Consider the following 18159-nt stretch of genomic DNA (forward strand, 5'->3'; position numbering starts at 1 on the left):
AAGCAACATTTGTTTGACATTATGAAGATCCTAGCTGTGCTGTTCTTCTGCCTCTCTGCCAGCAAGACCCTGGTGGTGTGATGAAGAAGCACAAGGAAAAATATGATTCTCCCTTTCCTCCCTGACCTAATGCTGACAGCTTCCCACTCTTTTGCATAAGCAGCTGGGATGTAGCTGAAGCAGGCTATCCTTCACAATAAAAGTTCTTGCTAGGAAATCAGTGATTTGAAATGAAGATCTTGTGTTTGTGCACACTTTTTCTTGTCCGATTCTCCTGATGGTGACAATTTCTGAAAATTCTATGGGGAATCTGGAATATGTAGTAAACTGTTACGTTTTTAAACCAGCAGTGTGTCAAGCACAGCATAGTACAGCTTATACTGTCACATTTTAATCAGATGTCTGTAGGTATGGAAGGAGAGATGAGGAGGAATTCTATCTGCTACTGGAGGAATGGCCATGCTGTAGGTGTTGCAGAGCTCCTTCAAATAAAGCAACTGCAACAGATAGAGCTGGTTTTAATGGTTGTGGGAATGGATGAGAGCCAAAACTAAAATAGCCCAATACTTAAGAAATCTTACTGCCTCTTCTGAGAAACTAAGCAAGTTCTAATCTGGAGCATGTGAATTATCCACTTCCTGCCATTTATTTAATGAGAGCTCCAAGGGGTAATTCAGAAGATGAGAGCTGGGTGGTTTGAAAAAAAATGTTGTAAATACCATCCTCAGGGACAAGCAAGCACTCTTCTAACATAACTGTCAAGTACGTTCTTAGAAGAGAAATACAATTCTTGTGCAATTGAAATAAAAAAAAAAAGGCATATACCTTGGAACATGTAATTTTTCTCTTTCAATCACATACATAACAATGAAAAAAAAAAGCCTAATAGAAAGGAAAAGGAGCTAAATTGCTTAAAGAATGAACTTTCACTTTTTAAAAGAACACATCCATTGTGTTCAACCAGTCCAAAACATGGATGACATGAAAAGATTAATACTTCAGCAACTATAAACTTTAGCTCTACAAATACCTGATTTTAACACAAAATCAGACTCTTTGGGGTGTTTTTCTATGGCAGAGTGGTGAATTTTATTTATTTATTTATTTTTATTTTTGCTTGTGTCCTTTACCTCACTGTCATTTTTCAAATATAAAAAGCTCCATCGTTCTCCAGAAAAAAAATCACAGTGAAAAATTTTTAAGAGGAAGTGGCTGCTTTGTAGAAGTGTTATTCTCTAAAAATCCTCTTTGAAAAGACTTAGTGCATTGAAACTACAAATCTCCTACCTTGCTTGGATTGGAAGCCTCAGTGCATACTTAAAAATATTTATTAGACACACGTTTAAAAAATATCTTCTACAGGAAAAGAAAGCCATGAATGCCCAAGGTTACCAGGAAAGAAGCACACATTGCTATTGATCCCCTGAGTCTGAAGTGAATTTTCTAACAGTCGTGAACCTTGAAATGAGAAGCCTTCAGTGAAAAGCAAGGGCAGAGAGGATGTTATACAGGACAACTCTTAATATACTTTACAGTGTCTGGTCACTCAAACTTCATTGTCTTGTCCTGATTGGTTAAGGAAATTGATGAGTGGAAGTATTTCATGACCAAAACATCATGAACCGTTCATGCTCCTGCCTTGAGTTTGGGATTAATTCTTGATGAGGAGGTGGAGGGCTTTCTTTAGAGTTCTGCCTGTTTGACAGTAAGACTTTCCTATGGCAGTTTGTTTTGCAGGTAGGAGTATCACCCAGTTAGCTCTCATCTGTACATACACACGCTCTGCCTCTCCAAAAGTAGACCTCTTAAAATTATGGCCAAATGTCTAGAGAGAAGTATAATATATTAGAAGATTAAAAGTTCATAGTAGCTCATAGGTAGCTGCTTCATTTCAAGCACAAGACTTAGTCTACTCATCTTTAACAGCACAGAACAAACACACAACCATTTGTACTCGTAACCAAGTGCTAAATAAACTTTTCCAGATTTCTTCATTTACTCTTTTATATCCCTGAAATGGACTCTGGAGTCTCTAATCTTGTTCTGTGAAACTGGAGAATAGTTTAGACCTTGGTTTCAGGTTATGTATTACCATCCACATAGAAATCATTCAAATGGCTACACAGTTCTAGAGAAATGAAATTAAAAAAAAGCTGAAGATTTGTGTTACCATAGAATCATAGAATCCATAGAGTTGGAAGGGATGTCTAAGGCCATCTAGTCCAACTCCCCTGTAGTGAACAGGGACATCCACAGCAAGATCAGGTTGCCTAGGGCCTTATCCAGCCTCATCTTGAAAGTCTCCAGGGACAGAGCATCAACAACATCACTAGGCAACCTGTTCCAGTGCCTCACCACCCCCCTTGTAAAAGATTTTTTCCTTATATCCAACCTAAACCTACACCTTCTTTCAGCTTGAAACCGTTTCCCCTTTTTCTGTCACCACAGACCCTGCTAGGAAGTCTGTCCTCTTCTTTCCTGTAGCTCTTCTTTAGATATTGAAAGGCCTCTCAGCTCACTGCCTTTTCTTCTTGAGGCTGAACAGCCCCAGCTCTCTCAGCCTGTCCTCATAGGAGTGGTGTTCCATTCCATGGGTCATTTTTGTGGCCCACATGTGGACATGCTCCTACAGGTCCATGTCTCTCCTGTTCTAGAGACTCCTTATCTGGACACAGCGCTCCAGGAGAGGCCTCACCAGCCCAGAGTAGAGGGGCAAGATCACCTCCCTCACCCTCGCCACACTTCTTCTGATGCAGCCTGGGATCTGGTTGGCTTTCTGGGCTGTGAGGGCACATTGCTGGCTCATGTCCAGCTCCAGTGACCTCATGTCACATCCACCAGTACCCCCAAGTCTTTTTCAGAAGGGCTGCTCTCAATCCTTTCATCCCCTGGCTTGTAGTGGTAATGGGAGTTGCCTCAACCCAGGCGCAAGATCTTGCGTTTGGATTTGTTGAACCTCATGAGGTTCACCTGGGCTCACTGGCCAAGCCAGTCTTGGTCTCTCTGGATGACATCCTGTCCCTCTGGTGCATTGACTGCACCCATCTTGGTGTCAATGGCAATCTTGCTGAAGGTGCAGTTGACCCCACTGTCAACGTCATTGATATCAGTATAATCAAGATATTAAAGAGTATCAGCATCAGTACCAACCCCTGGGGGACACCACTCATCACTGATCTCTATCCAGACATTGAGAAATTGACCACTTGTGTTCTTTGGATCACTTTTAAGCATGCTGCAGAACAGCATGCATCACTATCTCATTTTGATTTTTATTTTATTTCAAGGTTCAATTGTTGTCAAATTTGCTTTATCTTGTGAAATCAGAACATGGATGCACTTGTGAAACTGATTTTAGTCGTGGTAAAAAGCACGTAAGATATTCTTAAGAGGGAATATGAAGTCCTACTGAACAATTTTGAGTTCAAATTCCACAAGCTAAAAACTATCTTTAAATACAAATACAGAAAACAATGGAAAACTTAGTATTTCATGGTTCAGAAGGCCAACACTGTCAGTTTGGTATCTGTTGCAACTCACTACAATGAATTGCTTTTAAAATATAGCTTATTTTTTAAAGCCTGCATAAACATGTGCCCAAATACATTCTTTCTTGAATATTTTTGAAGTGTGTGTTCTTACTGAAGAAACATCTCCAGTTGCTCAACTAATTCTATAACCTCATCATCCTCCATGAAGCAGTTTCCCAGTGTACTGAGAAAGTGGGAACTAAAATTAAATAATCTGAAATAAAAAGGCTGTAAAAAAGGTCCAACAGAACAAGCAAAACATCAGTTGTTGAATCTTTTCAAATGTAGGCTCTTTGCATTTCCAAGTTGTTTGGCCCCTCTACACCGTGCAAGTATAGTGTCTGTTTGCCCACTCACCTGCACTTTCCAAAGATCTCTCTGCCTCTGTACCTTGCCTGTGTGCTTTATTCTCTTGTGTATTGTACGTGTATCCAATAAAGATCTATGTTAGTTTTTTCAGGCAGCAGGGCCAAACCCATGGCCAAGCCCATACTTAAGGAATATACTTCAGAAAAAGGAAAGAAGTCTAACCGAGTGCATTTTAGTGACACTTAATTGAATACATATGATACAACTTCAGTCCTTGTGTTACTAACACCAGTGTAGTGTTCTGCCTTCTGTGGTCTCAGGCATAGCTTTGGATCATGAGTGACTTGTAGCTCTCATATGAGAAGCTGCACATATACGTAGATAGATAGATACTGAGTTCTAACATTTGTATATGGTGGGTGGTTAACAGTTTCACTGCTATCTGGATTGCCTGATGGTAACATAAAGCAGACAATATGAATGACTATATTACTATTCTTGAGACAGTACAAAAGTTTTTTTTCTCAAATTTCCAAGAAGGATATAAATATATGTATACCTTCAGCCTTTAACAGCTCACGTTTGAGACAAAAGGATCCATTTGCTTTATGTATCTTAACTACCTCCTCTCCTTGGAGAAGAATACTGAAGGCAGAGATCAGTCCACCAAGAACCATGTTTTGTAGTGATTTAAGCTTAAAAGTCTATCGATTACTATATTCTTGTTGGCATTTATAAGAATATGAATAAATATTGCTCAGGGGAATTTACATTACATCTGACCTGTGTTACAAGGTGTCCATCATCTTAAGTCGTAAAGTATTTCCACTTTCAGTGATGGTGAATTATTAATTGTGAACTGAAATATGCTCCAGAAGGGTGTCTTTTGCCATTTGAGAAGTGCTCAAGTTGTGTTAATGAAACCCATATGGACTTACAAATTAGCTAATTTTTAATCAATTAGATAAATTACTCCTGGGGGATTGACCATGGAAGCCTGAGCCCTAGATAGCTGTCAACAGATATTTTATTTTAGTTATGGATTTTTTTTCCTGTTGAAGGCATGAGATACTACTCTGCCAAATTCTGCTTGCATTAAGAGGAAACCAAGAAAGAGAGTGATTTTTTGAGGTGGTTGCAGCTCCTGTTCCTTTGCTATAGTTAAATCTTGTGAGTAATTGTACCCTAAGCTGCTGCTAGGGTTAGGTCCAGTGGTTACACAGCAAAGGGACCTGGACAGAGCTGACTGAACACTTCTGTCCCCTGGAATATTTTTGACTTCAGGCACGTGTGGAGCTCAGCTTAGGAGCTAATTGTGCTGTATCTGCTTAGGGGGAGGAGGCTTAGGGGAGCCCTCATTGTGCTATAAAACTCCCTAGAGGAAGTTGTAGTAAGCTGGGGGTTGGCCTCCCGGGTAACAGTGATTGGACAAGAAGTAATAGCTTTAAGTTGCACCAGGGGAGACTCAGGATGGATATTAGGAAGAATTTCTTCTCAGAAAGAATGGTAATGCTTTGGAACTGGCTGCCCAGGGAGGTTGTGGAGTCACCATCCTTGGACATGTTCGAGAAATGTGCAGGTGTAGCACTGAGCGATATGGTTGAGTGGGCATGGTAGAAATGGGTTAATGATTGCACTAGATGATCTTACAGGTCTTTTCCAACCATAAGGAGTCCACGGTTCTCTGATTCTCCGATTCTCCAGTTTAAAGCTAACACAGGACTGTCTGTGTGGTGCAAAAAAATCGTGACAAATTTGATAAAGCTACTTGTTTTTGTTTATTGAAAGGATTCTACCAAATGGATTAGGTATGCCCGCTTCTTCAAAAAACTCATATTTAAAAACTAAAGCTTGATAAAGCAGAAAAAAACAGTTCGGAAGACTCTCTATATTAAAAAACATATAGAATGAGTATCTGGTGTATTTTTTAGAATAGTTGTCTCATATTCAAATGAAGCCCTTATGCAAAAAATAGACATCATCAAAGTTATTTTTGTCTAGGTTTTATGTGGAGTAGTGCTGACTGAATTTCATAAGCTATTTAGCTTTGCATGCTTTTACTGATCACTTTGCACTCCTGCAAAAGACGTAGGACCAAGGCCCAGGAGCAGTTAATTTTCACATAAAATAAAAATCTTGGTTTTATATCTAAATCTGGAAGACCCTCACTAGCTTCTTAGTATCATACTCTTTGGTTTGTGACATTTTTGCCAGATGAATTAACATTACAGAGGATTTTCCCCTTACTTATAGGTAGGCTATACAATGAAACCCAGTTCAGGTAGTAATTTGTTTGTAGCAAGCTGTAGTGTGGGTTTTCTGGGGGAAAAGCAGGAAATTTGGCCATGTTCTCATGACATTAGGGCCTGGAAATTTTTTATTCCGTAGTGCCCAATGCCTTTTATCCTAGATAGGCACCTAACATTTGTCAGATAAATTTGCCATCTGATGATACTTCTTTTAGTTTTTGAGCATCTACACCTGGAGGAGGCAGATTATGTCCACTATGTTCTCTTTAGCAGATCCAGCATAAAACTGTACCTCCTGCCAACATTATGATTCAGAGCTGTGCATCTCCTTTCCATGGAGGTAACACAGTAGTGTGCTCCCTGGCATTGCTGTCACACTGCCCTGTCTCCTTGGTAGGTTATTTCACACACTTGATTCCCTTTTCCCGATGTTGGTTCCTGTTATGATAGCTTAAGTCCTGGGAAAACTCAAGTAAAAGCTTGCTCATAAAGTAAGGTTTTGAACCTTTCTAGAATGCATCCTGAATGCACGTAAGCATTGTTCAGGCTCCACACACAGCAGCTGTGTTACTGAAAATAGTTGTGTCAGGAAGGGTATCGTGTTGATTTTCTGTTGCATTCTGGTAGGAAGTCCCTTTGCAGTGGAAGTTTGAGGGTATCAATCTTTGTCTTGCACATGTGGGCAAAGGTTCAGGGCAGGCACAAATAAATACATAAGTGAAATATTTTATAAGTAGAAAACATGAAGTGCATGATACATTCTCCTCTCGATGGAATAGTTAGCGTGAGGAATAGAATGGGGAACACAGCTAAATGGTGATAAACACCACCTGTAATATTTCAGCATTTTATGCTTTAGGGAACCTTTCTGTACCTGAAGCGTCACATCTTCTGAGTACCTTGAGTATCACTATAGGTGCCACTGACATGTGGTGGTACAGGCAGAAAGCAGTTCGTGTTGATCAGTGTTTTGACCACGTAATAGATGTCTCTGATGTGATGAATTCAAGTCACTGAATAGTGTTTTGGTAAGTTGTGGAAAACTGACAATGCATAAGCACAATTATGGTATTCTACACTTACATTGAATAGTCATCAAATTTTGTCCCTAATGAATTGGATGGGCACAAATCAGCAATGATGTAGAATTTAAGGAGGTTTTTCTTTATCAACTTTTAAGCCACTTGGCAAATGAAGAAACCTGGAGCTGGGTGAATGTGGTGAAATAAAATGCCTGGAATGTCTAGGACTCTGCTTTCTCAAGTACACAGAAATAAAACGTGACTGTTGGTCCATTCATAGTGATGGGCTTTCTTTGTAGGGTGGTTGCCTCTGCAGTTTTTATTCTGTGGCACTTTGGTTTAACGATGTTCTGTCTTTCTTCCATGGAATTCAAAGAGGCCTAAAAATTCACATTTTGAAGCTGAAGTTAGAATTTTGGAAGCCGTCTTATGGTAGACTGCAGTATCAAGACCCACACAAAAGCAAAGCAAAGCAAAGCAAAACAAAACAAAACACCATCCTAAGTGAACTGTGCTTCATGCTAGTAGTAAATTATTTAACTCTCTAGATTGCTGAAATAAAAATAAATTCCCTCTCTAAATGTGAGAATAAATGTAGAAGTGAGATTTTGGTTCATTGTCTCAAACCAAATGCTTTTTAATGCAAGCAACTCATATTAGGTTGCCTTGAATTTGAAGAGATCATTAAAATAGCTTAATTAGCACAAATTGTCCTCTAATCACTGTGTGTGACTGAGACTTACATATTCCCTTTATATAGGAAATACTCCAGAAACTTTAATGTAATTACATGACAACATAGATTATGTATCATCTTCTTGCTACATTTTTCAGAGATTTGAGTGTTATTATTTAATTCTACTGTAGTAGTTTAGGAAATTATCTGTGCTAAGGGATGTGGTTTAGTGGGCAGTATTGGTGTTAGGGGGACAGTTGGACTGGATGATCTTGGAGGTCTTTTCCAACCTTCATGGTACACTGATTTTATGATTCTGTCCACTGATAACTTTTGTAAGGCACTGGGAAGTTGTTTTTCTGAAACCTACCCAGTCGGTATGGTTTATTCTGGTCATATAGTTCATGAGCACTTACTGCTTGTTCTTTTAAGTTCTTCTGACAGCTCCACAGATGATTTAGTTTGGGCTGTATATTTAGGCTATTGCCTCTAAGTAATTGCATGGCTATCAGAGGAGATAAATGAAGCTTAATTAAATCTACCATACTTACTCACATAGCTTCTATTCCCTTAATGGAATAAAATGATATTGTTGTCAACAAATAAACTGACAGTTCATCTTCTACACCAACTGTGCAATTAATGCATGTCATCGTATTTACTAGGACAAGCAAATTGACAATTGTAATTCAGGCATTAATTGCGCAAGTAGTTATTATTATTTCATACTGTGACATAAACTAATGTATTAGGTGGGTGGAGGTCAGATAGTCTTCATTCAGAATCTTTATTGCACTTCATTCCAAATATTTGTATTTGTCATTCTATGGAAGATCTTTCTGTTCCTGATATCATCCTCCTGAGAGGATGTTTGAGGTCCTGTATCTGCAATTACTGTTCTGCTAAATTCAATTTGTTGTGGTAGTAAGAAAGGAACCAGGATTTAGTCTTGGAGACTAAATTGACTTCTGGTGTCACTGACAAAAAAGTTCCAATAAATCTAATATAAGCGCACATATATCTGTCACATTGGAATATTTCTAATGCCTGCTGTTGTTGGCAGAGATGCAACATGCTCTAATCTAAGCTGTGGCAGTACCTAGAAATGCAGCAGAGGCTTTTGCACAGGATCTCCACCCTGTTGTGTGGTGTGTATTTGATTTATGGGAACAAGAGAGGTGCCTTTAACCACCTCACTGCTCCATGTGGTGTAGTTCCTCAGCCCACTCTGCTGCAGCTCTGTCTGCCTTCTCTCTGCAGTGCTGGCCTTCACTGCTGATCTCTGCACAGTCAACCTGTAGCTGCATCTGCCTCCTATCGGCTCCACGTACACTGCCAAATAAAACAGGCCTTGACATCAGGGGCCAGCATCTAAACAGCATTCACGTGTTACTGCATGGGTGCGTGCTGCGTCCTTGTGGCATAAGACACAGTTTCTGTTTGTGCAGAGTCCTTTCCAAATACATGCAGTGGTTTGGTGGCTACATTGTCATGTGCCACTGTGGAGCATGTGTGGCCATAAGGGTTTCAGCTGGGCCAGGGACACCTGAAGATTGCATAGAGCCTTGTAGCGTGACTTTGAAAGACTCTGTAGATGCTTGTCTGTTTATACAAACTGCACTCACAGTTTGGCCAGCTGGTATGGACCAGAGAAATCTGGGGAGCCTGCAAATTTGTAGGGCCTCCAGATGCTCAGGGTGTTGGGCCTTGTTCTGCTTGGGGGAGGAGATGTGTTCACTAGGAAAAGAGCTGTTCCTTGACATTACTGTCACAGCATAGCTGTGGTGAAGGTGGGAGAAGTGCTCAAATTCACAGAGATGTAATAGATAGCACAATTCAGTGAAATTCTTAAAACCAGAATAGCACTCAATAAATGATTGAGAGAAGCACAGGGCAGTTACATTCAGTCTTTTCATTTTTTATATTACTTACAGAAAATGGATTGTATCAATACACGTTCTAGGTAGGATTTTGGAAGGAAACAGGCTTTTGTCTGTGTAGGGCCTCTGGAAAATTAATTTGTACTGATTCAAAGTGTGAACGTAAGGTTAAACTGCTTTAAATTCTTGTGTATACAGATGAGGTACAGAATGAAAGCGGCCTTCATTCAGATCATTTTAATGTCAGGGTCATTGTGTCCTAGTATTTCACTTGCTGATAACCACATCATGTAATGGCTTTTATATAGTGATTAAGTGCCTTAAGAGCTCTAGTCAGTTTGACTTTCTTCACAGCCAAATACTTAGTCATTTTAGAAAATGAGGCATAAGATCCTAAATAACTTAGGTTGCTTTTGAAAATTCAGTGTTGTTGCAATATTTGAAGTATTGGGTACCATAGCAACGGCAAGGAATTGTTCCTCATATTCTGTATTAACTTAATGGACTAAATAAATGACTGGTTAGCAATTTTGAATAATATCAGTTATATTATAGGTATAAGAATAAAATACTTTGTGATATTGATAAGCAATTTCAGTAGAGGAGTGAGGGCAAATCTTTATTTTTTTCAGACTATGTGATGAAATTTTAGGTCTGCAAGGTTTTAACGTTTTGTGCGAAAAAATCATAGGAATTAATTAGCTGTGCTTGCTCTTGCAAATGGCTAAAAATTATAAAACAGAGTTACTGATTTTGTTTTATGACCTTCATGAAAAGATAAGATAGTGTCTCCCTGTTGTGTGAAATTAAATGACTGAGACAAAAATGAGATCTCTTTAAAAGAGTAAAATTAAAATGAAGAAATTAGGATTTTCTTAGCGCTGCCACAATATTCAGGATAAATACAAGTTGTTCACGTTTTGAAACGATGTTTAAAAGACATACATTAAATTGCTAACAGTGTAAATTTAGTGAAAGTCAGAGTTTAAATGTCACTTATGTAAATACATCCAGAGTTCAAGTAGCAGACAGTGCAAGAAGCTTGGAATGTTTCTTCATTGATTCTGTGTAGAAGAGTGACTCTTCTCTTTTTACCCCACTTTAATGTGGATCAGGAATGGGATCTAAATCCCTGGTTGATAAGGACTGTAGCTGAAGCATTCATTTTGTGTTAATACCCAATCTTCTCCATCCTATGGAGTGCCTTTCCAGGACTACTGCAATTGACTTCTAGTGTTTCAGAAAGCTGTAAACGTCACCATACTTGGACATTTTTGTCTCTAGCTTTGTTATCTTTTGGAAGAATGTAACTCTGAGGTACGATGGAAAGTGTTTCCATGGAATAATTCCTTCTTAAAAATAATATAATTTAGTTGAGGTCTATTTCTCAGTGATAAGCTTTGATGCTGAAAAGTTGTCTGCCTTGTGGTGGTTTCAGTAGGTCCTGTGATGAATTAAGACAGTCTAATAAAGTACAGTACCTGGATTTGAGATAAGTAGGATATAGCCACTGATTTTCATTGTGTAGTGATGTGTCACACGGTGAAAGGAGTCTGTGCCATTATTCAGCATCTTTGGTCAGCTTCATCCATCAAGTCTCTTCTGCAAAGATTTTGACCTTGCTGCAGTGTAAGACAAGAGATTCCTAATAACAGAACTGTCTATAGCAATGCCAAAGAGTTAGCTTTTCTGTCCATGGGCTACCTGTGTGCTTTAGATAATTTAGAACTTGAAAACATGATCAAACTGAAAGGTTAAATGCAAGTGAAAAGTCATGTATGAAGCACCTTGGAAGAGTAATCTGTAACACCTTCATAGGCACTCTTCATCCAGATTTCAGAAGAAGATTCTGCATTTCTGTCATCTACACTGAGATAGGATTTGAGAGTTCAAGGATACTGAATATCTCCTCACTTCAAATATGCTTCATGAGCTTCCTTTTTTCTACAACACGAATTTATCATTTAAACAGTGTGTGTTACTCCAACCAAAAGAGCTGATTCACAACTAAGTTTCCTTTGTTTTGTGCTGCGTGATGTAGCTCCATTGAGATCATATGGATATTCCGTGTCCCAAAGGGAAGAACAGATATTTCATGCTTAGTTAATATTCCTACTTCTCTCCCCAGGGTACCTATCTTCCTTTGCTAAAAATTCTTTTGAATGCTCTAATTAAGAATAAAATCTTTTTTGAATATTAATTAGCTTTTCATCGTTCTCACTGAAAATATTTAACTCAAAGCAATTTCCTGGTAATTATCTCTTGATTATAACTTTGAGAAGACTTAACATTTATTAGAATAAATTCCAGTTTATCAAATAACATTTCCTTTTGCATGTGTCCAGTTAATAGCAACTTCGGATAAAAACACAATCGGCAGTAGTCATGAAGAGATAGGGTTTTTTTAAAATATTTCTTAGGCTTCCTACTTACAGAAACTGTCATTCCTTCTGTAGCTTTCCCTCTTTTGCTGCTTTCTACTTTCATGATTTAACTGTATGGTAGATGACCATGTCCATCAAGCACACAACTTCAGCATCTTTTGAGTGTTTGAATCTATTAGGCCTGTACAAACAGCTTTGTGCAACTTCATATGACCAGGATTTTTCTTTGTTGCCTTTTCCTGGAATGGTGAGGTAGGACCTGGTGCCTGTCTGCTCCACTGCTCTTCCTTCAGCTTTCTGCTTATTCTGTGACTCCTAGTTAGGTATAATTGAATGCATGAACAGAGCTTTTCTATTTCCAGATTTGTTTTGAATATTTAAGAGAGAGGAAGACTTAAGAAATTTGAGTTTCAGGCTGTATAGCATGTGGTCCTCTGGACGAGCAGCAGGACAAACTTTAAACCCATTAAGTTTAAATGCTTTCTATTGTGAAGTAGCTTTTCACTTTGAATAGATGGCCACAGAAAATACCCTTAGAAATCTCTGTAAATGGGTGAAATTCCCAAATACTTCTTTAAAATGTTTTCTAAATGAGGATATGAATTGAGGACTTTAACTCCCTGTGTGAATAAAGAGGATTTTGTGAGCTTTCAGGAATACTTTGAGGCATGCTGCTATCATCCTCTGTGCCCACAGAGTCATCGTCTGCATCTAACAGAATCATATCTGAATGGAAGCAATTGCAACTGTAGCCCGTTGCAGAGTCCTCACCCTTCCTTCAGCATTATCTAGTGCTTATGAAGTTATCTTAAGTTGCCCCTTAAAGCTTACTGTCTTATCCTCACAGCACCATTTACAGTTCTTGTTACTAAGCTAGGAGCAGTTAACTGTTCTCACGGCACTGTGGAAGAACATTTGCAGGACTTGATTTCATATGACATATGGATCTTGGGCAGAATTCCTTACCAAATTCACCCAAGAGCCTTACGTAAATCCAAACTCTTACCTTATGTTTCTGAAGGGAAGAAGAAGCTGCAGTGACCGATTCCACCAGAGCTATCTGATACTGCTGTAAGAGAACAAAATCATTACAAGTCCCCTTTGCTTCCCTGAGCTTGACGAGCTGCTCCGTACAGCTCGCCAGCACAGCTGTCAGAAAGGATCGCTCCTTACTTCCAGCACGGCTAACACGTTGCTAGCAGCCGGCTGACGTTCCTCTCCTGCTGACTGGTAGTGCCCACTCCACCAGGCACTTGGTCTGCTTCCAGCATGTGCCACTATTTATAATCCGAACAGCAGCTGCAGGGACTCTGCTTCATTCATGTTTGTCTAGTCTTGTGGAGTTAGTTACTATTACCAGATGTCAAATGTTGCAGTGAAAGTACTCCAGTCTCTGTTCAACCAAATTCCTCATTTCTGTCATCTCAAGACAGTGACGCTTATCGCATATCTATTGTGTAGATCAGTGGCACCTAAAGAATGTACTTGCCCTTGAGCAGCAGTTTGCAACTGTGACTACAGTAGAGTAGGAAATCCAACTTCTATGTTAATTCATTTTAAAGCAACATGTCTAGTATTAAAAACATAGAATAGCAATAAAGCATAATTCTGTACACCCTTTATTTCTGTAAATCTAAGGTAAAGCTTAAATCATGTTTTACAGTGCTGATATTGCCTACAGTGCAGCAAGTAATGAATAAGCAATATCTCAGAAAACATCTTGATTCAGACTGCTTTTGTTTCTTTGCTTCTTGAAGGCATCTCTTGAAATAACTTCATTCTGAATACAGCTCATTAATGTACACTCCCTGCCCCTGCCTGTGCAAGTCTTCTCCAACTGTCTAAACATGGTGACTGGAGCTTTTAGGATTAATTTTCTGTAAGCGACCTACTTCGCAGAGAAAGATTCTCATTTATAGCCTCTGGCACTCTATTCAGGTCACAGATGGACAGATAGCAAAGCTATTCCTCGGTGATTTACTGGAGTTGTAACCAATACCCAGTGGGAACAGAGATCAGCTCAATGTTAATTGGTCAGAATGCCTATAAGTACGCAAGATGATGGATTCCTACTTTAATTTTCAGGGGGGTGTCTCGGTTATGCTATAGGATACCAGACAGTGCTTTGCTGTCTGGTAGGACCATGTTACAGCAGGAGTGAAAGTACTGTGTGCTACAGAAGTTAAATATCTGACTTTGAAGCTTTTGCCTTGAAGGTGGACACCACGCACTGTTCTGGCTGTGGAGATTTCAGATATTACCCACGTGACAAGTTCTGTGGCCAGCACCAAGGATCAGAGGTTCTGGGAATGTTTACTTGCTAAGAAGTGCTCACAATCCCATGAACAGTTGTCAATGTAAAGATAATTCTGCTTACAATCAGTATGATATAAGCCTTTGTTATGGAAGCAATTTTTGTGCACTGTGGTCAACTAAAGCAATAATACTCCTATTTTACTGTTAGCCATTACAGGCCCATTTTCTCTCTTGTATTTGGTTTATACTCTGCACTGCAGAAGCACTTATGCAGCTATGTTTGTAAAGCAGCTTGTTATCCTGTGTTCAGACACTCAGAATTTTCACAAGGGAAAGACTAGGCTTCATCTTCTGCTACAATACTTCTAAACGTTCAGTAGAGCTTTTCATGACGAGAAACGGGCAACAAGCAGAAGTGTGAAGGATGTTTCTTTTTTTGAAAAACCGTCTTAAAACTTTAAGTGTGCCAAGAATCCAGTGTTGTCAATTGTGACAGGCCTGAGGAAATGTGTATTAGAATTCTGGCAGTGCCAGTAAAAGGATGCATGGCTTCCAGAACACAACGAAGAAACATACTTAGGCATGTTGAATCCTTAAGCTGCAAATATGTTTGTGCTATTGTCACCCTGTGTACACAGACTGCTCTGCTCTTCGAGCTGCAGTGCAGAACACCTTTCAAGGTGTTCTGTCAGAAGCTGCACTGCCGTTTGGATCACTTTCACCATTGGGTTTGTGTTCCCATTTCATATGAGCAAATGTATTTGGGTTCGTTTCAGACGTTTGCAAACATTAAGACAACTGACAGAGCTTTGCTGGTATTTCCTATGATGCACTCTCATACACTGAGGGCAAAATCAATTCCTTTTAGCAAAAAGCCTTTCAATCAGTAGTTAAATAAAAGGTTTTAAAGAGTATGTGTAGCCCTCTCATACTTATCCTGAGGGACTGCAGTGCTAGCCATGGGCTGGGCTGTGATTTTGGATTATCTGTGTGTGTGCTTTCAACTTCTGGACCTGTGTGTTTCTCACCCCAGGTGTTAGCCCCAGAGTTTTCTCTCCTAAGGGAGAATTACTGTTGAGCCTAAAGTTTGTCTTTCTCAGTCTTTATTCTGGACCTGTAGATAAATTTGAACCAGTGTAGCCCTACAGGCATAGACCTTAACACAGGTAATTTTAGTATGGTTTGAGAGCAGCCTGTTGTATGTTTTCTTTCATTTGTTCCTAAAATAATTAATTTAAATCTAAATAAGTCCAGTTTTAATCAAAATAATCCACAAAATATACTGTTGTTTTTTTTTTCCTCTCAATATGTTATTTGAAAAAGCTAAATCAGCACTCCTACAATTGGTTGCGGGCTATTTTAATCAGATTGTGATTTTAAGAAGTACGGTAATACAAAAAATAATCCACGCCTTTGATTCTTTGTTTTCTCATATTGATATCCATCACATAGTATTTATGTTGGAGAATGCGGACTTTTGTGAGAAGAAACAGGATTACCCTAAATAATTGAAAAGTTATTGTGAATTGTCAAATACAAAACTAGTCTAATTTAAGTGATGTGCTTCTATTTCATGGAGCAGTAGTACTATCTGTAAAAGATGTAGTCAGGATTCTTGTCAGGATGGTTAGGGTACTTAGCAAAGGTGAAGGTGTGGCACTGTGAAACCCACTCATATGGTTACTCAGCATTAGCTAGGACTGTCTTTTGAGATCTTCTCATCTTATAAAAGCTTACCTCTATCATTGTGAGTATACACAGTACAAGCTAAACCCTTCATTTCCCTTTTTGCATCTTCAGTTGTGATATGAAGTGGTCAAACAGCTCACTTCTGTAATAATAATAAGACACATAGCTTGTAATCTGCTGTGTTAAGTGAATATAGAGTCTTGTGTGTGTAATTCTTCTTGAGGAAAGATGAGAATTATGATATATTTTGTAAGCAGGAGTAGTGTCACAAACACAGTTTGCTACTTGTCCTGCTGTAGTGGAGCTATTGAATATGGCCACTCACTTGCATGAACCTGTTGGTGTGGTCATTTGTTTGCAAGATCAGAACATCCAGAAAGAAATGGGAATGTGATGATGAACTGGAATTTTATCATGATTTTCACAGAACTTGTTGATATGATGTGCTATTATAGATGAAAAATAAATACGATAAGAGAAACAGAAGCGTAGACATCGCTTCAAAAATTTGTTCTCATCTTCTTTAATATGTGAGTCAACGTTCCCTGATGAAATGGGATTATCGTTGCATTAGTTTAGTCATTTAAAATTTACAATTTCCTGTGGCAAAATTCTAATTAATTGAATAGCTCATGCAATGCTAGAACAATTTGAAAGAACCCGTGTTACTCTTCTGAAAGAATTTGTATTCCTGTTCAAGGGGATGTAGCAGTATATTTGGTAGAAAATGCTGGAGCATGGAAGAATCAGCTGTCCTGTGTTAGTGAATCAGTAGATGTGATCTGAATGGATAATGAATATTACGTGGTGACTGGCTGGCTTTGAACACCTCAGGAAGTTCTCCAAGAATCATCATGTTTCTGAAACATGCTTTTGTAGGACAGGCTGTGTATATGCAGTTGGAAAAAAGGAAACTTAGTGGGTAAAATGGTGGCAGAATGTTTCATTGTTTCTACATGCAAAGTTCAAATAAACCTACAAACTTCAGTGCAATATATAATTAAACATATTACAATATAATAATTATAAATAGACTGTAACAATTACTCATAATTCACCATATATGCAAGGTCATTTTGACCGACGTTACAGATCACTGGTTTTCAATGATGCTTTTAATAGTAAACCAATTAGACAAAAGGAATTACTTTCTCTCTGTATTTTCCATGTAGGTGTGCACCTCACATGCTGCTGTCTTTATAAAAGTAAACTGTGATGACCTGTTTGAATACTAATACATTGACCTGATACGTCTGACATGTTTTCCCTTTGCATGCTCAGTGTAAGGATGTAGTCTGCAGGTGATGGATGACTAATTATCTTGGAAAATTAAAGACCTGTATTTGCTCAGATAATAACTAAACTATAGGCAGGAATTGTTCCTCCATAAGCTACTCAATAAACCCCAGCACCAGAATCCTATTTGCAGCAGTGGAAAAATATCTCTGTGCTTCTTGATCTTTAGCTTCTTTGCCAATAATACTGAAGTATAATTAACAATATTATAGTGTTGAAATTTAAGATCTTCAAACTTTATAAATTAAGTTTGAAAAAGGAAGTATAAAGCATATTACAGTCACAGAAGGCTTGCATTAGGGCTACAAAGCTGTACTTCCAAAGCGCGGCATTATCTCCCTTTATCACTTTTGTGACAGATCTCTTTCTACAATATCTTTCATTAGGGAATAGGTTGAAAAAGCACTTAATGTATATATGTTAAAATTATGACTAATTATATGCATATTGTAGAATTACAAGGTGTTGCATTTGGGAAGTTGGTGTGGATTTCATCATCCTTAACATTTTATTAAAACAAAATAATTGTTGAGCTGAGAGATTAGAGGTTGTTTTCCAATGATGATATATCTATATTAAAAATTCTGTTGATGGCTATTTTTTGTATTTAAAGTTTGGATTATTTGAGCACTTGCATTCTCATTTGAACATTTAGTCATAGAGGTTTGAGGTGTCTGAATATTCTCATTCTGTTCTTGCAGTTCGACAATCAGCAAGCATTGGGAGGCAGAACTGGCCACACTCAAGGGTAATAATGCTAAGCTCACAGCAGCCCTGCTGGAGTCCACTGCCAATGTAAAACAATGGAAACAACAGCTTGCTGCATATCAGGAGGAAGCAGAACGTCTTCATAAGCGGGTAAGTCAAG

General features: G+C 38.6%; 1 protein-coding gene across 1 annotated transcript in view; it reads left to right on the forward strand.

Moving 5' to 3' along the window:
* HOMER1 (homer scaffolding protein 1) overlaps positions 1–18159 on the forward strand; it is a 93710-nt gene that overhangs the window by 49588 nt on the left and 25963 nt on the right. Inside the window, exon 6 of the mRNA XM_424768.8 lies at positions 17993–18149. Coding sequence (XP_424768.3) covers positions 17993–18149 — 157 coding nt within the window. The remainder of the gene's footprint in view (positions 1–17992; positions 18150–18159) is intronic.

This window comes from Gallus gallus, chromosome Z (assembly GCF_016699485.2).
Source record: "Gallus gallus isolate bGalGal1 chromosome Z, bGalGal1.mat.broiler.GRCg7b, whole genome shotgun sequence".
Taxonomy (NCBI): Eukaryota; Metazoa; Chordata; class Aves; order Galliformes; family Phasianidae; genus Gallus; species Gallus gallus.